The sequence below is a fragment of the Podarcis filfolensis genome, assembly GCF_964270895.1.
Source record: "Podarcis filfolensis genome assembly, chromosome: 17".
In the NCBI taxonomy this organism is placed as follows: Eukaryota; Metazoa; Chordata; class Lepidosauria; order Squamata; family Lacertidae; genus Podarcis; species Podarcis filfolensis.
Genome location: NC_139621.1, coordinates 4,410,497 through 4,432,688, shown reverse-complemented (window position 1 = coordinate 4,432,688; position 22,192 = coordinate 4,410,497). Strand labels below are relative to the sequence as shown.

The 22,192-nt window shown below is 50.1% G+C and overlaps 1 protein-coding gene across 9 annotated transcripts in view; it reads left to right on the top strand.

Moving 5' to 3' along the window:
• Positions 1-5,768: 5,768 nt before the first annotated feature.
• The window catches only part of LOC310752395 (semaphorin-3F-like), a 32,388-nt gene continuing 15,964 nt past the window's right edge, over positions 5,769-22,192 (top strand). For 2 of the 9 annotated variants that reach the window (XM_083592510.1, XM_083592509.1), the window contains exons 1-9: positions 5,769-5,923; positions 6,685-6,875; positions 8,297-8,425; positions 16,670-16,830; positions 17,168-17,230; positions 17,831-17,950; positions 18,887-18,980; positions 19,637-19,756; positions 20,508-20,647. In XM_083592510.1, coding sequence (XP_083448636.1) covers positions 5,784-5,923; positions 6,685-6,875; positions 8,297-8,425; positions 16,670-16,830; positions 17,168-17,230; positions 17,831-17,950; positions 18,887-18,980; positions 19,637-19,756; positions 20,508-20,647 — 1,158 coding nt within the window. In that variant the 5' untranslated portion in view covers positions 5,769-5,783. Of the gene's footprint in view, positions 6,257-6,291; positions 6,379-6,684; positions 6,876-8,296; positions 8,426-9,153; positions 9,994-12,934; positions 16,831-17,167; positions 17,231-17,830; positions 17,951-18,886; positions 18,981-19,636; positions 19,757-20,507; positions 20,648-22,192 lie in introns of those variants that run through there. The other 7 variants (XM_083592508.1, XM_083592507.1, XM_083592513.1 and 4 more) reach the window with 5 other exon arrangements.

Below are 22,192 nucleotides of genomic sequence, written 5' to 3'. Positions count from 1 at the left end.
CTTGTGAGTTCCAAAATAGTCCCCTCTTTCCTTGGCATGGAAAAAGACCACATGTTTGGTAAGTTAAAAATGATTTGCTTGCAAACTCTTCAAAGGTCAGATTCATGCACTTTCCCCTATGGCATTCAGAAAATGTTACACAGGCAGTAAAACTTGGTTTCGTTATAAAGTGATGAAAGTTCCTAAATTATTGGTACAGGAACATAAGAGTGGCTTGTTAGAGCCATGCGGTCTGAGCTTAGAGCAACCGGCTCAGACCTCTTTACATGCTTAGCTTCTCAGGTAGACTGAGGTACAGCAATAGGCTTGTTTACCCTCCTCCCAAGGAGAGTGGGAGTGCCCTAGCTAAGCCTGGCAGACAGCTTACTCTATGGCATTTAACCCCTTCATGCATTACTTAGACTTAAACATGTTGGCTATATGAGGCTGGTTATCCCACATTTTTCATCCAAAGGATTCCCCCACAGGAACCATTTTCAGCCCCTCCCCCTTTTCTGGCAGAAACTTCACAGAGGCATGCAATAAGCTAGGAGGAAGTGGCTGGTGTGTTTGGGGTTTGTAAGCAAATATCTATATGTCTGTATCTGGAACATGGCTTGTTGCTTCCATGGTCTGTATATCAGCTGGCAGTTTTTTGTGGGCTAGATTTGGCTTGGGGGCTGTCAGTTGCTGACCATTGCCTTAAAGCCAGGGCAGGGACAGGGGGGAACCAAAGGACACTGGAAAATGTGGCAGGATCACTTGCAGGGTCAGAGAAGGAGTGGTGGTGCATGTAGGTTTGGAGCAAGGGAAACAGCAAAGCAGACAATTACTGCAGACATGGAGGGAGGGGGAAGGAATACCTGGCATTCCACAGCCAAGGCCCTTGGGGCTGGAATCTGTGATTTACCTTCTTCCCCTCTGAACTGCCATGTAATTTTGAGTTCTCTTCCCTCCTCCACACCTTGCCTACTTCCAGCTTTTATGTCCTGCCCTTCAAGCTGTTCTTGGTCACTTGCAGGCAGCCTACTTATTGAACATTCATTATAATTCATTTGCACAAAGGTTCTGGGGACCTTCTATGATGGCAGCTATTTACTGAGCATTCGTTCTGATTTGTTTGCAGGGAATCTATACAATTGTTCAAGTCCACACCATAAATTTAAAGCTCTGTTAGACCACTTGAAGAACCATGACTTCCTGCAAAGAATCCTGGGCGCTGTAGTTTGTTAAGGGTGCTGAAAACCCTACTCACATCACAGAACTACAATTCCCAAAGTGGTTTAACAGCTCTATGAGGGGACAAGGGGTCTCCTAACAACTCTCAGCACCCTTAACAAACTACAGTTCCCAGTATTCTTTGAGAGAAGCCATGGCTCTTAAAGTGGTAAGGTAAAGGAACCCCTGACCATTCGGTCCAGTCATGACCGACTCTGGGGTTGCAGCACTCATCTCGCTTTATTGGCCAAGGGAGCCGGCGTACAGCTTCTGGGTCATGTGGCCAACATGACTAAGCCGCTTCTGGTGAACCAGAGCAGCACACAGAAACTCCGTTTACCTTCCTGCCGGAGCGGTACCTACGGTATTTATCTACTTGCACTTTGACATGCTTTCGAACTGCTAGGTTGGCAGGAGCAGGGATCGAGCAACAGGAGCTCACCCTGTCACGGGGATTCGAACCGCCGACCTTCTGATTGGCAAGTCCTAGGCTCTGTGGTTTAACCCACAGCGCCACCCGTATCCCCTTAAAGTGGTATAATGATGCATAAAATGTATGTTGTGAATGTCACCATTAAGCAGTTGTTATCCCACATTTCCCAGTGTATTTCCCTGTTACTCTCATTATTTATTTATTTTTAAGCCTGAGCACCAAATCCATCTTAACTGCATGGCCTGAATTTCCCAGTATGCAGCTGATTCCCACTTGCAAAATTATCAGCCGTCTGTAAGTGCCCTGTTCTCACAGACACCCTCATCTTCTGCTTTTCACTTTATGCAGGAGCCAAAAACATGTACCAAGTTCTTCTCAGGAAAGGTGCAAAATAGTGTCTTCTGCATACATTAGGCATAGCTACCATATTTGGAGTGTGCAAGTGACAGAATCCAGGAGTTCTGATTCTCAGTCCTGGCCTCTGCCCTAACTCCACCAGATGCACTGTGTCAAGGGTTGCCTTCACAGTATAATTAACCGGGTGATTCAGCCAGACGTTACAGACAAAAGTCACATCCACACAATACATTTAAAGCACATGGCTATCCCTGAAGAATTTATCCCCAACACCCTTAACAAACTACAGTTCCCAAGATTCTATGAAGGAAACCGTGTGCTTTATATGTACTTTAAGTGTACAGTATAGATATAGCTGGGGACGCGGGTGGCGCTGTGGGTTAAACCACAGAGCCTAGGACTTGCCGATCAGAAGGTTGGCGGTTTGAATCCCCGCGACGGGGTGAGCTCCCATTGCTCGGTCCCTGCTCCTGCCAACCTAGCAGTTCGAAAGCACGTCAAAGTGCAAGTAGATAAATAGGTACAGCTCCGGCGGGAAGGTAAATGGCGTTTCCGTGCACTGCTCTGGTTCACCAGAAGCGGCTGAGATGAGCGCCGCAACACCAGAGTCGGCCATGACTGGACCTAAGGGTCAGGGGTCCCTTTACCTATAGATATAGCTGAGAGAGAATCTATAAAATCTCATCAGAGACCTTCTACATTTACAGGTTTCCAACTTCACCTCTATCCTCTCCCAGCCCACAGTCTTGGGACAATGAGGAGACCTTAAGTGTAGATCTGTATTTGGCCCACATAATAGTTAGCCTGAACACAATGTAGACAAGGTCTAGAAGTCTCTTTCTGGCTTTTCCAATAACAGGCTCAACTCCCTTGCAAATTTACCGGCAAGGGTCGAAAGCGAAGTTTGGAGAGTGCTTCTATGAAGGGCGAGAATGGATGCCCAAATTGTTTTTCTCTCTGGGATTTGCCTCTGTTGTGGATTGCAATAGATTTCCTGGCCCAAAGAATTTGACCTGGGACCTAAACTCCTCTAGGGGGTATGTAGGTTCCCCCCACTCCTCTGCTGGTTTTTCAGGTCCCATCTGCCTCCGCCCAGTTTGCGCTTCAGAGAGTGTTGCTAGGCACCCCCACCCCCATGGAACTCCTTCCGCCGGCACCTGCTGGCAATGGGAATAATCAAACCCTCCTCCCCTAATCAGGCTCATTTCTCTCTCATCTCTATCAACACATCCTCTTCCCTCTCCCTTTAGTAATGCCCTCCCCTGCAGCCCCCTTCCATGAGGTTGGGGGGACGACGACACCAGGAACCGTGGGAACCATTCCTGCTGTGTGTGGCATGCACACAGGATGGGGAGGGAGACAGGAATAGCTCATGCTTGGGCAGCAATTCCTAACAATAAGGCTGTAGCATGAAAAGAGGCATTTGCACTAGTCTGGGAAATCTGGGCATGGGGTGGGGGAGGGGAACTCTTTAGCACAGGGAAGGGAATTGGATTTTCCCAACTCTGTGAAGTACTGTTTTTCCATTTTTATTTTTGAAGGGCAACCTTATAAGTGAGCATGTTCGCATCTTTCTTTGCCTTTCCCACCTGCTCTGATTCTGTTTTTTTTTACATTTATGGTTGAAATAGAAGGAGGCTTAAGCAGAAGGAAGGAAGGTAGTGAGAATGGTCATTCAGAAGCCCAATGTACGCAAGACATTTGAAATCCTTCCAAATATACAATGCACAACTATAATCGCTCACAAATATTATCTTCTGGCGTGATATTTTCTTAATACAAGAAGGGTGTTGGCTTCCTGTGCCTTTGAACAGAGTATTTTTTTCCCCTTCTCAAGGTCAGTTTATACTGAGCCTTCCTGGGGAGAAGGTCGTATGAAGAACATCGGAAGCTGCTTTAGACTGAGTCAGACCTTTGGTCCATATTGCTCAGTATTGTTTTGCGGTGACTGGCATCAGATTTCCAGGATCTCAAATGGGTCTTTTCCAGACCTGCTGCTGGAGATGCCAGGAATTGAATCTGTGTTCCAGCACTGATCTACAGAGTCTTTCAAAAAACGAATCTGTTATATATATACTAGGACTGTTTATCCATCAAGCCCAGTATTGCTTACTTCCTCTGACTGGAAGCAGCTCACCAGGTCTCAGGCAGAAAGTGGTCTTTCCTATCATCTGAATAATTTTAACTAGAGATTAAAGTTGGGACCAGTGTGCTCTGCCACTGAATTATGGCTCTTCCCTATTAATTAATTAAATTTATATACCACATTTCAACCAAATTTAATTACCACACTTTATCCAAAGATTACAGGGCAGTTTACAACATAAAAACACAAAACGCTAACAACAACTACAATATAACCCCACCCCACAAATATTTAAAAGGCCAAAGACTGCTTAACGGCCAAAGACCTGGTTGAAGAATGTTTTCCCTATGCAGCCTTTAGGTGTCTCCCACCGGGCAAGGAACCTGCTGGCTACAGTGGTACCTCGGGTTAAGTACTTAATTCGTTCCGGAGGTCCGTACTTAACATGAAACTGTTCTTAACCTGAAACACCACTTTAGCTAAGGGGACCTCTTGCTGCTGCCGTGCCGCCGGAGCACGATTTCTGTTCTCATCCTGAAGCAAAGTTCTTAACCTGAAGCACTATTTCTGGGTCAGTGGAGTCTGTAACCTGAAGCGTATGTAACCTGAAGTGTATGTAACCCGAGGTACCACTGTATTTCTGATTCTGTAGGCGCTGTAACAGTATTCTGTTAGATGGCCAACCACGCCTTCCCCACCCCCAGGTCATTTTGTAAAAATTAAAGGATTCTGTGGATTCACATGGGCTGGAAGGTTGCACTCAAACTGAAGAACTACATGACTCATATTGGTCAATCAATTCAATCTAGAAGGCTCATGTTCATGGGCACTATCTGGTACCCAATAAATCAGTACTCTCTAAGTATTAGCTCAATAAAGTATTATTACATGACAATGTGATGTGCAATGTTTAAATTATGCATCCTCATCAATAGGTTAATGAAATGAGCAAGCTTAGCAGCTTCCTTTTGCATTGTCATAGACCAAGGTTCACAATGACCCACTTTGTGAAAATATAATGGGAATCTGTGGCCCTCGATGTTGTCAGAGTGAGACGCCATCTCCCATCAGACTCAGACAGGTAATAATCAGAGGTGGTGGGAGCGATGGTTCACCAACATCTGGGGGGGCCACCAGTTCCCCATCCCTGCACAACACAAGACCATATTTGGTATAAATCATGTGTGCTGTGTTTCTTTTACAGTTCACTGACTCATGTTTTTTACATAGTTTTGTAGTGCCTGTGGTTGACTATATTTACAGGCCTTTGCCTTTGGGGGTCTTTCGTTTAGAGTTCAGTGTTTCTCCTGTACTGTAGCAAAGGAAAAGATGCAACAGCCTCACCAGAGATGACCCTGGAGGCATCATTAGAGCAAACTTTCAGGGCTGGATCTTGGGCTCGCTATGCCTTGTATGTAAGATGTGGTCCAAAGCTCAGGAAAGCAACCTCAGAACAGTGGTATGTTTGGGCCACCCTAAATGGTCTTACTGGGCAGTCAAACATTGAACAATAAAGTATATTATTTCGCTAACTTCAAAATGCGGTGAGTCAGCCCTGCGGCGCTCTGGGTGCTCAGACTGCTGTCCTTTCCTGACAGCCCCACTTTCTCAAAACCCACTGGGTCATAAAGAGTAGAGATGCATCAGGGAGAGGGGGAGGTTGGAGAAAGAGACTTTCTTCGATTCTGCGCCCATTGAAGGAGGCAAGAGATGTGCCGCGCTGCTCCTGTGAGCTGCACTCCTGGAAGCTACATCCTGGGCTCTGTTGTGCAAGAGCTGCCCCATCCCATCTCCGCTGGATGCCAAAGTAAGCCTGGCGCCATCCTGTCTTTTAAGAGGAGCTCGATCAGGTGGGTCGCCCGGTGCGAAGGGTGCGCTGGTGGGAAAGAACTGGATTCTGGAGGGGGGTGGCCTGCCCACCTGTCAAGGTGTCTTTCTCGCCTCTCCTCCTCCAGCCGGATCTGCCCCGGGCTCCTTCCAGCACCGCGCACCCCGCCTTCTCCGGCTCCGCTGCCAGGGACCCCCCTCTCCTGGCCTCCTGCAGGTGCCGCCCTCCTCCTCGCTGGGGAGAGGCCAAAGGTGCGGCTGGCAGGATGCAAACCGCTCGCGAGGAGCGCGTCCCGGAGCCTCCTGGGCCTGCCTGGCACGAGAGGGGGCGGTTGTGACACACGATCCTGGCGCAGGTAAAAGACCTCTCTCCGCTCCTCCGGACTCCGGACTTTGCTCCTGGAGCCAGATTCCCTCTCTCTCCCCCCCCCACCACCCAAAGGCTATGGGGCAGATTTGGAGGAGCGCCCCATAGAAGGCAAGGAGGGATCAAAGACACGGGCGCAGGGCTGAGACCCCCCAGCTGGGGAAGGTCTTCCCCACCCCCCGCCCCTCTGCTCGGAGTCCCTCCTGCTCGTGGAAGGAGGGGGCGCCACGCCACCTCGGCCGCGTGTCCCTCTTCGGCTCCGGGAGCAGCGAAGGGGTTAAGGCGTCCCGCCCGTCTCGGGAGAGGCGACTCCGCCGCTCGGGCTCCAGGAGGCAGAGCAGGAACTTGCGCGCCGATTCGCGCGGTGGCTTTGCCCGGCGGGGCGACGTGCAGCCGCTTCCCTTTCCCTCCGCGGAGTGACAAAAGCCAGGACCCCGCGGCTGGGGAGGCGGCGGGCAGCGATGCGCCTCTTCCCTTCGCGGCCAGCGGCTCCCCTCCGGAGGAGCAGCGCCACCGAGAAAGTTCCGTGCGCGCCGGCGGGGGGACGCGCCCGCGGGCTCTGAGCCGCCGCGTTGGTCGGGAACCGGGATCAGCGCGGGCGAGGGGCGGTGAGTGGCCTTTGCGCCTTGCCTTGTCGGAGACTCCGCAGCCCTGGCCACGATCCTGGCCCTGTTCCTTCGCCCCAGGGCTTCCGTCTGTGTCCCAGGAACGGATTGCCACCCCACCAACCTCCGCTGCAATCCTCGCTTGCAACATTCCTCCTCTCCAGTCCTGTTATTTATTTTTCCTCTAAAGCTGGGGGGGGGGGCGCACACTTTGCGCCGCTTCTACTTCGCTTCTCGCTTTGGCTCTGCGCGCGTTTACCCAAAAGACGTCAAGTAGGACTCGCTCCCGGGAAAGCGCGCGCTGGGGTTGCAACTTTGGTCTGAGATGCAGCCGCTTCTGGGGTGAGGGCCAGGCAGCAAAGAACGGGAGGCTTCTGTCCTGCTCCAAACAAAAGTGTGGCGGATCTGGGCGCGGACCCGAGTCTGGCACCCGAGGGGGACACGGAGTTCTTGCGTGTCGAGGGAGAGCGCGAGAGATGCGGCCCAACATGCAAAGCACGGGCCCTCGATTTAGGGGGTGAGCCAAGCCCCTCTGGCTCCTGGGGCCATTTGGGACTCCATGTCCCAGCATGCCCTGCTTCGCTTAGCTGCACCTGGCTCAGGTATGGAAGCGACAGGTTGCCGCACGTCGGCGGAACTAGGGACGGGACAGGGCAGAGCCGCGCCGCGCACGGGCAGGGAGAGCCGAAGGGACGGGACTGGCAGGCGGATGAAAGCGCCCAGCCCGAGCCCCGCTGGCACGGAGTGGGAGCTGCGTGTGCTGGCGGGGCGCGCGGAGGGGGTGCTGCTGGCATTGTCCCCTGGCACCTGTTGTGTGGCATGGGGAAGATTAGAGCCCGGCTGGGGCTCGGGGAGGGATTGCTGCCGTTCCTGCCCCCTTGGGCTGAGAGTGATGGCGTCAGGAGGCCGCCGCAACATCGGTGCCCTCTCCAGAATGAAGGGGGCCGGCCCAAGGCGAAGGGCTCCGGGCGGGGCGCCGGCAGGGGGCGCCATTTCCCGGGGTCCGGGAGCAGTCCAATGAGGTAGAGTTTTTTTGGGGGGGTGCGGTGGGCTGGCAGCCAGCCCCCATTTGGGGACTCCCAGCCCGCGTCCCCCAACTTCAAAGTGCCGCCGGCCCGAGGGAAGGAGGGGAGAGCAAGAATGGCGAGGGGGGAGCGCGCAGGCGGGGCGGGCAGAGGGAGAGCCAGCCTTTGAAGTGCCCGGGAGCCGCGGCCCCGCTCGGGTTACAGCGCCTTGGCCGGGCGCCGGGGGGGCGGGCGAGGCAGCGCCTTTGATCTGGCGCCCTCGGACGCAGCGCCCTCTAGGCCTCTCCCCGCCAAGCGCCCAGGGGCGCGCGCCTATCCCTCGCCCGCTCCCTGGCCAGGTGCCCCAGAGCCCGGCCGAAGAAGGGCGCGCCTCCAGGTGTCTCTCTCTTCCCGCCGCAGGTGTCCCGAGGACTCCCTCGGCCATGGCGCCCGGGGCACCCCTGCTGCTGCTGGCGCTGCTGCTCCGCTGCTGCTGCCTGGGCCAGAGCAGCCTCGCCGGCGCTCCCCGGGTCTACCTAACCTACAAAGGTAAGAAGAAGAGGAAGAGGGCGGCGGCTCAGCGGGTCTCAGGTGAGGCCCAGGGCTGGGGGTGGAGGAGGACAAGGCCGCGGGGGCGTCGCCTTCCAGGTGGGCACAGAAGGGAAGCGGGATGTGTGGCACCACCGGGCAGTGCCAGCGCCGGGCTATTTTGCCCCCTGGGCAAGGCTAAGTACCCGGCACCCCGCCTCCCAAATTGCTAACTTCACTCTTCAGAAACACACGTCTTGTAGACATAAGATTCTTCAAAATATAAAAGTAAAACATTATCAGGAATTTATAAGATGTAACCAAAACTAATCTGTATCAAATCCTGCCCCTCGGAGGTCTGCACCTGAGGCAGCTGCCTAGTTGGTCTAATGATAGTGCCGGCTCTGGTATTGGGGCAACTCTGGGAGGGGCGCTGCTTAGAACTGAGAACTCTTATGGAGGGGTGTGTGATTTTCATTGCGTTGTATCCAGTGTTAGTCCTGTTAAGAGTAGACCTGCTGAAATTGATGGACATTACTAACTTGGGTCCATTAATTTCAATGGGTCTACTTTGAGTAGAACTTAGTTGGCTACAGCCCATTGCATTTATTTTTTTATTTTATTGATATCCTGTCTTGAGGTTCAAGGCAATGCATTGCACACAGTTCTGGTTCCCCTCCTTTTTATCCTCTCAACAACCCTGTGAGGTAAAGAGGTAATGACTAGACAACCAGTGAACTTCACAGCTGAGCAGAGATTTTAATCAATCTCTCCTTAGTCCAACACTAACCGTTACACAACACTGTCTTTCCATACTAAAATGTGTATGTTTGCTTCTGTCAGCCAACCTAATATGGGGTTCTCATGGCAGCAGGCAGCACCAAAAGATCAGGATAGTTAGGGCTGTCAGCTGGTGAAAGAAACCGGTAAGCTGATTAAGCCATGCAAGATTTTTAATCAGTTGAGCAACTGACTGTACCTGCATTGGTTTGCATATGAATAAAACTACAGTTCTGAGGCAGGAGTGTAGCATTCTTAGATAGTGGGTGCATGCGGGTGTCCCCACCCCAGAAGAGGCATTCCCTCCTTGGGAGAAAGTTGGAAGGGGGTGATTCCTCTCATCTGAATGTGCTTGCTGCCTGTGAATTCAAAAATATGTGCATGGGTAAAAGCTAGTGAATTATTTTAAATCTGCTGCCTAGTTATATCTACAAGATTTTGAATTGCTCAGTCTCACTGATTGGCTAAACCTTTCAGCCCTACTAATAATCATAGTGCATTATTACTGTGCAGGAGCCTGGTCATAGCTGTCAACTTTTCCCTTTTCTTGCGAGGAATCCTATTCGGAATAAGGGAATTTCCCTTAAAAAACGGGAAACGTTGACAGCTATGAGCCTGGTGGAGGGGGTGTTTGGGGAGAGAGATCTTTCACTCCTTGAATTTGCACTTGAGTTCATCTTGAGGATCTCCACACGCGGCTTTCTCTATAATGTTCACTTGTTGTGTTTGTACTCCAAGCTCCTTGAAATTGTTTATAGCCATAGCCATGCATTGAGGAGGAGACTGTGTGTTGATCAGTCAGAGGGCAGGTTGTGAGTAAGCAGTGACATGCAAGGAAAGAAGAAAAACAGGGGCAGATTCACAGGTGCTTGTGGCAGTGGTAGGCAAGGGCTTTGGGTTGTGTGTGTAAAATGTAGGCAATCATTTCACAGCTCTAGCATGATGCAGGGCCACTTGGGCTAGAGAGATATATAATTGGCTCTAAAACTTCCTGCATGATGTTGGGCCAGTCACTATCTCTGATCCTAGCCCACCTCACAGGGAGACCGTGAGGATATAATGGGTGCTGTGTGCTGCTGTGAGCTGCTCAAACAAAGGTGGACTATAAATGTTGATATCTGCCCATCTGCAAGTGGAGGAGGACATGAAGATGCCCTTTTTGCATGCAGATGAGGCCCGTAAAGAACGACACCACATTTATCACCTTGAAAGTTGGCTGATACAAGGAAGCATGGATGTTCCTTTATGAGAACCACATAATCCACAGTAAGGTGTTCTAGAACAGGCATGTCCAACAGGTAGATCGTGATCTACTGGTAGATGGCGGGGTGTACCTGGTAGATCCTGGTAGATCTTTGTCCCCTCAATGATCTCCTCCCCTCCCCCACAAAAAGGGGAGGAAACAACTGGCTCAACAACTTTGCCTTTCCCAAAAAAGCTCAATAACTTTGGATTGGTCCATCCAATGACAGGGATGGGTAGATCGCTGCCAGTTTTTCTATATACTGTGAGTAGATTGCAGTCTATTGGGAGCTGTACGTTCCAGTTCTAGAAAATAGGTTCCCCTTTCTACCTACGGTATGTTTATGCATGTGCAGTGGGTCCCTCCACGGGGCAACAGGAAAAGGTCTCCTGTCAGATCAGGAAATTTGTTTGTTGGTATCTGACCAATGGCCTGGATTTTTTTGGCTTGGAATTCTGGCAACAGCAGCCAACCAGAATCCTCAGAGAGATTTGCAAGCACAGTCTGATGCCCATGTCCATCCCTCATTGTTAAGCCTTCTGATGTGGTAGCCAGAGAGATGCTGTTTTCCTTTATGGTGGCTGCATTTTTGGCTATTATGCCTAGAAGCCACCAGCAAAGTCTCTTTTCCTTACATCCATCTAATTATGATTTTTTTTAAAAAATGCTTTTGCTCATTATAGCAGCCGAACCACCATGTGGCAATAGGTTCCATAGGCACCACATAATCATGCAGCCTTATTCTGGCAACTGTATGTGTGTAGTCTCACAATAAGCAACACCTTTTCATGTGCTGGCAAGTGTGCGAGCAGTTGGTTACACTTAAATGGGAACATTTAGCCACAAGCAGATCTTTGGACAGAGATCGTCAACTATATATGTGAACTATAAAGCCATTCACACATAAGCAAAGGTGAACATATTCCCACAATGGTTGCCATGAGTTGTACGTATATAAGCAGCATTTTGTGCCATGTGTAGGACAGCATGAGTGGGCCATGCAGTCAATGTGCACAGGGCCAAGTCTGCTTGTGTGGGTTTCTCTCCGTGACTGCGTCCTATGCAGCAAATCATGTCAATTCATGTGCCAATGACACCTGCGAATTTGGCACAAGCGTCACCTTCAAGGCATGCCCTTGCATGCTGAGATACCGCCAGAAGGCAGGAAAATCATCTAGACCGTGTTCTTACTGTGGAAACCCTGCCTTACTACAGGTGTATTTTTTTCCCAGTTGCACAAACGCATGCCATTGTATGTGTGGGTCCTCTGCTGTCATGTTGGCTTCTGCTACTGCCCTCCCCCATCCCCAAATACATCTCCTGTGACCTTGCTGGGTTCCCCCTACACTCTCTGTTCTCGGGGATTCCGGGATCTGGTTACTTGCCAGTCACAGGGGGAAAGGATTTCCCAGAAGGGCTTAAAATACCCAGCATGCCATACAGAGAAGAGGCTGGAACACACTTGGATGGATTCCCCTTTTCAAAGCACATTGTTGGGAAGGGGAAGTGAGAGAGATTGGGGCAGAGAGGAGATCGTTTAATTGCTGGGGGAGTGCGTGCCACAACCCCCAATACGGGCACCCAACCCTCTGTTCTCTTTGCAGCCCTTTTCCCCTCCTTTCCTTCAGCTAAGGCATTTGGTGCTAGCCCAGCCCTTGAAGTGGATGGGTGTGCATGTGTGTGCAAGAGAGTGAGAGAGAAACATCCTTGGCCAAAGGACAATTCATTCCTTTTGGCAGCAGCAATCCTGCCTATAAAAGGCAAAGCCCTGAACACCACTCTGCCGTGTGTGCGAGCGTGTGTGTGCGCATGAATGCACACATGCATAGACACGTGTGTTTGCCTGTGTCTGTGTGCACCCATAGGACTGTATGTGGTAAGGACGCATGTCATGGATTGCAGGCTTGGGGAGTCAGTGATCTCATGTGGAGCCTGGCCAGCTTATGTTTCATGAAGGCAGGAGGGTGTGCAGTGGAAGTATGGCTGGGCATTACTATTTGGGAACAGTGTGGGGAGAAGAGCGTTGTGCAGTTGCACTTTGTGAACTGAAGCCGCTTGGCTGCTGCAGCCTAGATTGCACCGTGGGCTTGGCCAGGGTGTGGCAAAGATCTGTGCTGGGGGCGCAATGTTCTTTGTGGCTGTTCAACACGTCTGCCGCATGAAGAGCCCATGCACCTTTACAAAGCGGGTTCTGCTTGTGTGTGCCTTTGATATGGTGGGTTCTCCTGCTGTTGCACAATGTGGGAAGGTCACTTTTTTGTTCATGTTCATCTGATTGTCTACCCTGTGCCAAGGCATGTAACAACATTTTATTTTTTGGTGATATAAAGTAGAACCAGTGAGGCCACCCAGTGAGCTTGGGGCAGAGGGGACAGCAAGTTCTATTGCAAGGGTCATTTGCCACTCGTGCTGGCTTCCAGAGGCTTGTTAAAGTTCATGGCTTTCCAAAAGTGTTGTAGTCTTGCTGTGCTAACAGCAGTATGTAGATGCAGGAAGTGTCAAGGCAGTTTTATTGGGAAAAGAACATAGACCCAACTAGTACAGCATCCTCTTCCCACAGTGGCTAAGCAGATGCCTATGGGAAGCCACAAAGCGGGACCTGAGAGCAAAGGCATTCTCCCCACTTGTGATTCCCACCCACTGGCATTCAGGAGCATCCTGCCTCTGTCTGTGGAGGTAGAACATTGCCTTGGTGGCTCGTAGCTGCTCATAGCCTTCTCCTCCATGAATCTGCCTCAGAAGATTCTGGAAGATTCTGGAAGCCATCCAGGTTGCTGATGACCATCACTGCGTCTTGTTGGAGTGGATTTCATGGCTCAGCTGTGTGGAGAAGAACTTCCTTTTGCCCACCCTGGAGCTTTGAATGTTCAGCTTCATTGGGTGTCCCCAAGTTCTAGTGTTATGTGTGAGAGAAAAACTTTTCTCTGTTCACTTTCTCCTTATGCCATGCTAAATTTTATACACCTCTGCCATGGACAGTGGTACCTCGGGTTACAGACGCTTCAGGTTACAGACTCCGCTAACCCAGAAATAGTACAGTCATACCTCGGGTTGAAGTAGGTTCAAGTTAAGTATTTTCGGGTTGCGCTCTGCGGCGACCCAGAAGTAATGGAGCGTGTTACTTCCGGGTTTCGTCGCTCACGCATGCGCAGACACTCAAAATGATGTCACGTACATGCACGGAAGTGGTGAAATGTGGCACGCACAGACGCACAGTCACATCTTACGTTTACTTCAGGATGTGAACGGGGTTCCGGAATGGATCCCGTTCGTATCCAGAGGTACCACTTTACCTTGGGTTAAGAACTTTGCTTCAGGATGAGAACAGAAATCGTGCGGTGGCAGCGGGAGGCCCCATTAGCTAAAGTGGAACCTCAGGTTAAGAACAGACCTCCAGAACGAATTAAGTTCTTAACCCGAGGTACCACTGTATTCTCTTACTTGCCTTTCTTCTAAACTCAAAGGCCACATATGTTGCCACTGTTCCTCACAGGGGACTTGCTCCATCTCCCTGATCGGTTTGGTGGCCCTTTTCTGAACCTCTCCTAGTTCCACCATATTATTTTTTGAGGTGAGACCACCAGAACTGCACACAGTATTTAAAGTGCTGTTGCACCAAAGATTTGTATAATGGCATAATGATATTGACAGTTTTATTTCAAATTCCTTTCCTAATGGTTCCTAGCATGAGATTTGGGGGGCGAGGCAGCGGCAGCAACTGTTCCACACTGTTTTCACAACGTCTTAATTGAGCTATCCACTATGACCCCACGGTCAGGTAGTGAGTAGGTGTATTGGGGTAGGTGTTCAAACCATTTAAACATGTTTTTCACCGACAGTTATCCAGGGCTAACAACCAAGTGCTTTATTTGAGGAACAATGAAAATAAATTCAGTCAGCTGAAGTCTGGGATGAATGCAATTAGAACCAGTAATCTCCTAAACCCATTCCCACTCAGCTAATCCCCTCTACCCTTCATCCTCTCCCCCCTCCACTGTCAACCGACAAAATTTGATCACCATCCCAACTGTCAATCCATAACTGCCTCCCACATTTCATGCCTCAACTGATTTCCTCCAAACACTAACCCCAAACGTGGTTCCTTGCAAGAGGATACCCCACCTGGTTCTAATAAATGTCTGGTGACAGTTTTTAATACCTTCTCTGTGTGGAAATGGACAAAAGGACATACTCAAACTATGATATTTGCTTCCACAGGATGTGGTGACAGCCACCAATTTAGACGGCTTTGAAAAGGAGATTAGACACATTCATGGCGGATAAGGCTAGCAATGACTACTCGTCATGATAGCAGTTATGTGCTCTGAGCTCCAGTCATTGCAGGACAACAGCAGGAGAGAGAGCTATTGCACTCATATTTGGTGTGTGGGCTTCTCAGAGACCTCTGGGTGGCCACTGTGACCACAGAATGCTGGCCTAGATGGGACTCTGGTCTGATCTAGCAAGGCTCTTATTAGTGGCACATCTCTGGTCTGGATATGCATTTCAGGGAGTCTTCCTGACGCTCCTGACAAAGTTGCCCAAATGCCTGTTGTGAGAATACAGGAAATGATGCCTGCTTTTGATTTGTTTGGTTTTTGGCTGGTAGAAGTCTCCCTCCACCTTGGCTGTGCAAATGTGGGGCAGCTTTCAAAGTATTCTGTGCATTGTTGTGGTGGAGACACATCTAAAGCACCATTCATTGCCACTGGTGGGCCCAATCAAGGAGAGAAGACGTGAGGGGTTTTCAGAGCCCCAGAAGGTCCTTTTCCTTGCAGATTTGTGTTTCTTAGCAACTATGCCTTTGTTTACCCAGCAACAGAATCACCACATGAATTTCCCCAGACAGAAAAAACAACAGCATGTTATTTCCAGAGAGATTCCAGATTTATCCCGTGTAAACGTCATAAGCACATTCTTTCTCCAAAGTCTCTAGGGACCCATATAGACAGCCTCCCAAACTGCTGCTGGCATGGCAAGAGCACCCTGTGGTATTTCTCCCCTTCCTGTCAGAGCAGAAAATCAGGGAAGTTGTACCTTCACCTAACACCTAGTAATTAATTATCATAACTGACAGTTTTCCACTGGTAATAATATAACACCCAGTTTTCATATGGCACAGATGGGGAGTGTGTGACCCTCCAGATACTGTTGGCCTCCATTTCCCATCAGCTCCAGCCAGAATGGCCAAAGGCAAAGGATACAGGGAGTCCAACAACATCCAGAGGGTCACAAGTTTACCGCCACCACCTCCTTTATGACTGAAAAACTCTCCCATGCCCTCTCAAGTTGCTGCTTATAATGCCTAAGAAATAATCCAGTATTGCTTGGTTGTGTGTATATCCCTGAAAGGGGTCCCCAGCACTGCTGGTGTATGCAGTGTTATATAATGGTTATTGTATACATCGGATCTGGGTATGCGTGACACACCCTGCCCTGGGCATCCTGCCATGGGGCTGCCTGACATTTATTGCAGGGTGGGGAATGATAGTCTCCCACCTGCCATGTGTTAATGCTTGGGGAATTCTACCAGGTTCTCTGGGTTCTGTCTCTGGCGTTCAGACTCAGTCGGTCGGCTGAATCAGAGCAGAAGGAACAGAGGAGAGGGCCCTGGAGTCCTGACCCTGCACTTACTTTTGTTCCTTTCATTTTAATTGGATCTCAGTTCCTCATCCCACTCAGGCTCCTTTCCCTCCCCGCTCCCCACCTGTCTCCCTCTCTGAGCTCCCCGGAAATCTGCTCTTCTGTCCACTTGTCCACAGGGATTAGGCCAATTTCTGTCCCTGGTCTCTGAATTCTTGCCCAGACTTGGCTGCAGAAAGTAGCTGGGCAAAGAGGCTGATTGTCCTCTGGCCACATCCCCAAGGTCACCGCAGGTGGGAAGCTCACCAGGCCACTCTCTGATCTTCGCCTCTGGAATGTGGCCAGGGGGATTGCTGGGGGATTTAGGCTCTTTGCTGTACCAGCCGCTGAGCGCCCTCCCCCCACCACCCACGTCGGCTCCGCCTTAGCCACTTCATGGGACCAAAATACCCCCTGAGCTCAGCTCAGCTCGGCCTGAGCCCAGACCAGGGATCACATAGATTAGCTTGCTCCCGCTGCTGCCCATTCTAAGCGGAAGGCAGCAAGAAAGAAGGGGGATGAGGATGCTTGAGACTTACCCTCCTTTTGGAGACCAGTGGGCTGAGGGAGTGGGCTGGCTTGTGGGACTGACCCTTGACTCCGAGGATGTCTCTCCCCAGAACTCCTGGAGACACGCACTGCCCGCCCTTTCAGCTTTTCCTTCAACACAAGCGATTATCGGATCCTGCTGATGGACCAAGACCAGGAGCGGCTCTACCTGGGGGCACGAGACTTCCTGGTGGCCTTGGATCTTCACAATATCAACAAGGAGCCGCTCATTGTAAGCTCTGCTCCAGAGGGCCTTAAGGAGAGCCATGCTGGGTCAGAACAAAAGGGGCCACATTGCCCAGCATTACTGGGGTTGGGCTGTGGTCCACTGGATGCGTCCAGAAAAGGCTGGGTTCGGTTGGCGGGGGTAACATGGGAGGAGGTGAAGAAGAACATGGGATAGGCTGGAGCAGAGGAAGCCAGGGAGATGGGCACCCTGGATTCTTGGCCAAGCTTCAGAAGGCAGCTAACAGCAAGTGCGTGAAGGCTTGGCATGGAGGGAGAAATACCTCCAGTCTCTCAAAGCCAATCCCCATCCTGTTCATCTCTCTCTGTCTCTCTCTGCACAGATTCATTGGCCAGCACTTCCCAGCCACCAGAATGAGTGTCGCCTGGCAGGGAAGGGGCAGAGGGTGAGTCGTAGTTGCTGCTCCATCACTTTCTTATTATCACCCTGGGTATCACCTCACAACAGCTAGTGGGTTTTTTGGTCTAAATGCCCCAAATCCCTGTGGAAAGACCATTTGTCAATGTGCCTATGGCTGTCCCTGAATCCATCTGACTCCTTATTTTAGTTTCTTACATTTATATCCTGCTTTTCTTCCATTGTGGAACCTGAGGTGGCATGCATGTGGCTCCCAGGCCCAGACTTGCTTACCTTCAACAAGATGATGTGCATTCAGGCATTACCCCTTCAGGCAATACTCCTGGGTTTTCTTGTGTACCTCTAAGAACAATATTACCAAAAAAAAAAGCAAACAAAGCTGTTACCTCCATGACAGCATCTTTGCTATCCATTGATCCTGCATAGCCTGTTTCTGAGCTGTTGTGTTTCTAACAACACTACCCAATCTGAAAGTTAATCTCTGAGCAATGCCCCCCACCAGAAGTCAGCTCCCCTTCCTCTATATTTTTTGGGGAAGGGACAGGGTGAGAAAATGGGGTTTGAGCCAGTGTCTGGCTGCCAGGAGGATGTCTGCCAGCTCATGCCCTGTTTCCTCTTTACCCTCCAGGGCGAATGTTTCAACTACATCCGGCTTATGCAGCCATTGAACCGCACTCACCTGTACGTGTGTGGAACAGGGGCTTACCACCCAGTCTGTGCCCTCGTCAACCGTGGCTGGCGCTCTGAAGTAAGCAGAGAACCTGGATTGCTTCCCGCTGGGAGGAGAGCCACTGCTCAGTGGTAGAGACATGATTTGTATGCCCAAAGGTCCAGGTTCAATCCTTGGCATCTCCAGGTAGAGTTGGGAAGGATCCCAGTCGGAAACCCTGGAGTGTCACTGCCAGTCAATGTAACTCAGGTGTGGGCAACCTATGGCCCCACAGATACTGCCGGGCTACAGCTCTTATGATCCCTGATCATTGGACATGGATGAGACTGATGGGTGTTGGCAGCCAACAACATCTAGAGACCCACAGGTTTCCCTGTTGTTGACCATAGTGAGTTAGAACATAAGAACATGACCCATCTAGTCCCCCTTCCTGTTCTCCCAGTGGCCAACCAGATGCTTGTGGAAAACCTGCAAGCGGGATTCGATCACAAGAGCACCATCCTGTCCTGTAGTTTCCTGCCAGTGGAGTTGAGAAACATTGATGCCTCCAGCTGTGGAGACAGAACATAGCCGTCATGGCCAAGAGCCATTGATAGCCATCTCCGCCATGAATTTGTCTGATTCTCTTTTAAAGTCTTCCAAGTTAGAAGGACCAATAGTACGCTGGACAAATGTACGCTGCATACATCCTATACCATTAAAAACATTCTGAGTTCTATAGTTTGCTCAAGATTGTTGGGTGTTGTAACTCTGTGAGGGGTGAACTACAGTGCCCAGAATTCTTTGAGGGAAAGAATGTTCTACAAATGTGCTTTGGTCAGTACACAGCCTTAGTTTAAGGCAGTTACCTGTGTGAGCTTCTGAAGAGAGAGGGTACTTCTGAAAAGGAGAGCAGGTCAAGAGTGGGATTTTGTCCCTCCACAGTTTTGGAAATGAGCTGGGCTTTAGGTTAGGTGTTCAAGGTAGGTTTCCATGCTCATATTCATGCTCTCTTCTTTTTTCATCCCTTCAAAGGAGTACCTTTTCCGCATGGTGCCTCGTTCACTGGAGCCAGGGAAGGGCAAGTGTCCATATGACCCCCGGCAGCACAGCACGGCTGTGCTTGTCAGTAAGTGACTTTGAGTGAGTTTGCACGTGTCCCTGGATGCAACCCTGCTACCAGATATCTCTATGAAGTACCAGTAGCATTGTGCATATACATGTATTTGTCTTTTAACTCTTGTTTTTCTTACAAGAGAGTTCTAGATGAGTGTGATCCATCTTGCTTGTCAGCATATAAATGGCCACAGGTTGCCCAATTGAGCCAGAGACCATGTCATTGTGCGTTTACAGCCACCATTGTTTGATGACTTGTCTTTCTCTTGCATTTACTAGACATGCTGCATTAGCTAAGCAGCCAGTTAGCACTAAATAGCTGATTGGCAGGGAACAAGAAGCTGCTGAGGATGTTGCAGGCCAAGAAGATATTTTCCACTGAGGGCCCATAACTTAGTTTCAGAGCACATACTTTGGAAGTATAAGGTCCCCTGTTTAACCACAATTGAAAGGAGATTCAAAAAGAGGGTTAGGAGACCCATGCCTAATGTTCTGGATTTCTGTTTCTCAGTTAAAGCAGACAATACTGGAGCAGATGGACCAAAGGTCTACGCTCTTGTACCCAGTTCCCTTTCCTTCAGGTTTGCATCGGCTATATGTCTACATGTGTCTCTGTGTCTATTCGACTAATGCTGCCATGTGCCTCTTCCACCGTTCTCCTCTCCCCAGATAACACACTGTATGCTGGAGTTCATGTGGATTTCATGGGCACTGATGCTGCTGTGTTCCGAACGATGGGGCCTCGACCGGCTGTGCGCACTGAGCAACATGATTCCCGCTGGCTCTATGGTATGAGGCTGATGGAGGTAGCCAGAAGTGGGTGGGGATGAGTGCTGGGATAGCACACTGTGGAGAATGGCGAGAATTATGGCTCACCTCCTGTGGCGTGAGTGGCACAGGTAGCAGGTGTGTGTTGCAGCACACCTGGAGAGCCTTGGACTTGGCAGTGCCATAGAGGCGAAACCTGCAGCCCTGCCTGCTTCTCCTCTGTTAGGCTGCTGCCTGCCGCTCAGCTCAGCAGACGGACGCCCGTCCTCATCCTCATTATTATTTGTGTTCATTTGTCACTTTTTTCACAAAAGTGAGTTAAAGTGATTTGTGGCATTAAAAAAAACATTAAAACTGAGTGCACAAAGAGCAGACTATGAATCTGAATGCTCATCATGCAAAAGGACAGATCCAACTCAACCCAGCCCGTGAAAAAATGAGCATTTTCCCTCCAATGCATAAGAATATGTGTTGTAGTACAGACTAAAGCAGGCTTTCTCAACCTCGGCCCTCCAGATGTCTTTGTCCTACAACTCCCTTGATCCCTAGCTAGCAGAACCAGTGGTCAGGGATGATGGAAATTGTAGTCTCGAAACATCTGGAGGGCCGAGGCTGAGGAAGCCTGGACTAAAGTGCTTTAAATTTCCTAGATTTTGTACTTGGCTTGTTGTGGCACGCTTGCCCCCAAAGGTTGGCAGCCACTGGGCTAAAGTGTTTGCTTGTGCTGCCTAGTGGCGGACCAAGGTAACGGCACTTTCCCCCTCCCCACCAGACCCTGTCTTCCTCCACGCCCGCGTCATCCCCGACAGCTCCGACCACAACGATGACAAGCTCTACTTCTTTTTCCGTGAGAAAGCGCTTGAGGGTGCCGTGGGGCCTGCTGTGCTCGCTCGGGTGGGACGGGTTTGCCTGGTGAGCGACGCTTGGAGTGGGGGAGACACCCACCCACACGGTTGAGTTTTGGCTTGAGGCATGGGGAACCAGGCTGAGAAAGATGGAGCAGGCTGGGAGCTGCCGCCCGAGGGGTGTGTGAGCGTGTGTTTTGCTGGTGGCGATGGCTGTGTCCCTGCTCCTGCAGAGCTAAAATTGCACCTGGAGATCCTAGAAAAGGGTTCCAAATTCTGGGTTTCCTTAAGTGTAGCTAAGTCAAGGTCCCACTAGCCTTAGGATTACTGCTTGCTCAATGGGACTTCCCCCCATCTTACCTTTGAATACATCTAAATTTCTTCTAGGGTTCCTCCAACCCCCTGGAGCAAATTTTGGGGCACGTGTAGGGGGAGGAGATGGGGAGGGAGTCCTGTTGTGCTAGTGGTAATCCACACACTTACAGGATGTATTAGTTGACTACCATACAGTGTGTTTGATTTAATAACCGGACAATGCTTTACTGTACTATAGGAATTCAGAGTATGGCAGTGCTGCTGTTGGGGAAATCTAATGGGAGCTGCCTGGTGCCTTGTTTGTAAACTCCCCAAGGAACAGAATAATGGACTAGAACTTTCATTGGTCTGTTCCAGCAGGGATCTTCTTTGGGCCATATCACTCCCTTTCAGCTAGTGAACTCTGCTACTGAGTGTCAGCAGGATTACAGCACCAAATTAGGCAACTGAGGAATAAAAGGGAGGTGTCAGCATGCTTGAGAGAACCTCAGAGTTTACAGAAGTGCAGGCTATCTTTGGCTTGTGTGTCAATGAAGAAACCAACACAGAAAAGCTAGCAGCCCAATGAACACTCGGTGTCTGTTGTTGTTTGGGGATGGTGTGTTGTGGAAGAGAGCACTATTGGCGGGCTGGAACCCTGAACAGGAGCCCTCCCCGCTTCCACATTACTCTGTGCCTATCTCTCTGCATTCCCACAAGCACACAGAGATGCAGACACGCAAGCAAGCACACTGGTCCTGTGCCAGTTGCGGCACAGCTGCGCACCATAGCGAGCCTGTGGAAGGTGTAGGTATATGCACAGCCATTCTGGTCTTCGTTGTGCACAGGTTGTGACCACAACCAGCTCAAATGTTTTCTTTCAAAAGCCCTATTGAAATTCATGGGAGCTTGGAAAAGAGCCCAGATTCCCTCATCCTTTCATTGTGGCTTGTGCAGGGAACTTCCTGGTAGATTGTGTGTGATTAATATTTTAAATTTCCCTGACAACTCACCACATGGCCACTGAAACCCTGTCATGTGATTAGGGAAGAGCCACTACATTCTGAGTTACGGGACATTCATGAGAGTTCAAACTGTTGTTCAGGTCTGAAAATGCTCTCAATTACATTAAGTACAGAACCCTACCCAGCGTGGGGGGGGGGACCTGTTTTACTCAGCCTAATGATTTGCCCAGCAGCACTTAATAAAGGATGCCTGAACTGGTTACCCCAAATCCTTTCTGTTTTTTAAAAAACAATTTTATTTTTTATTTTGACAAAGTAATAATAATAAATAAAGAATAAAAATGTGCACCCCA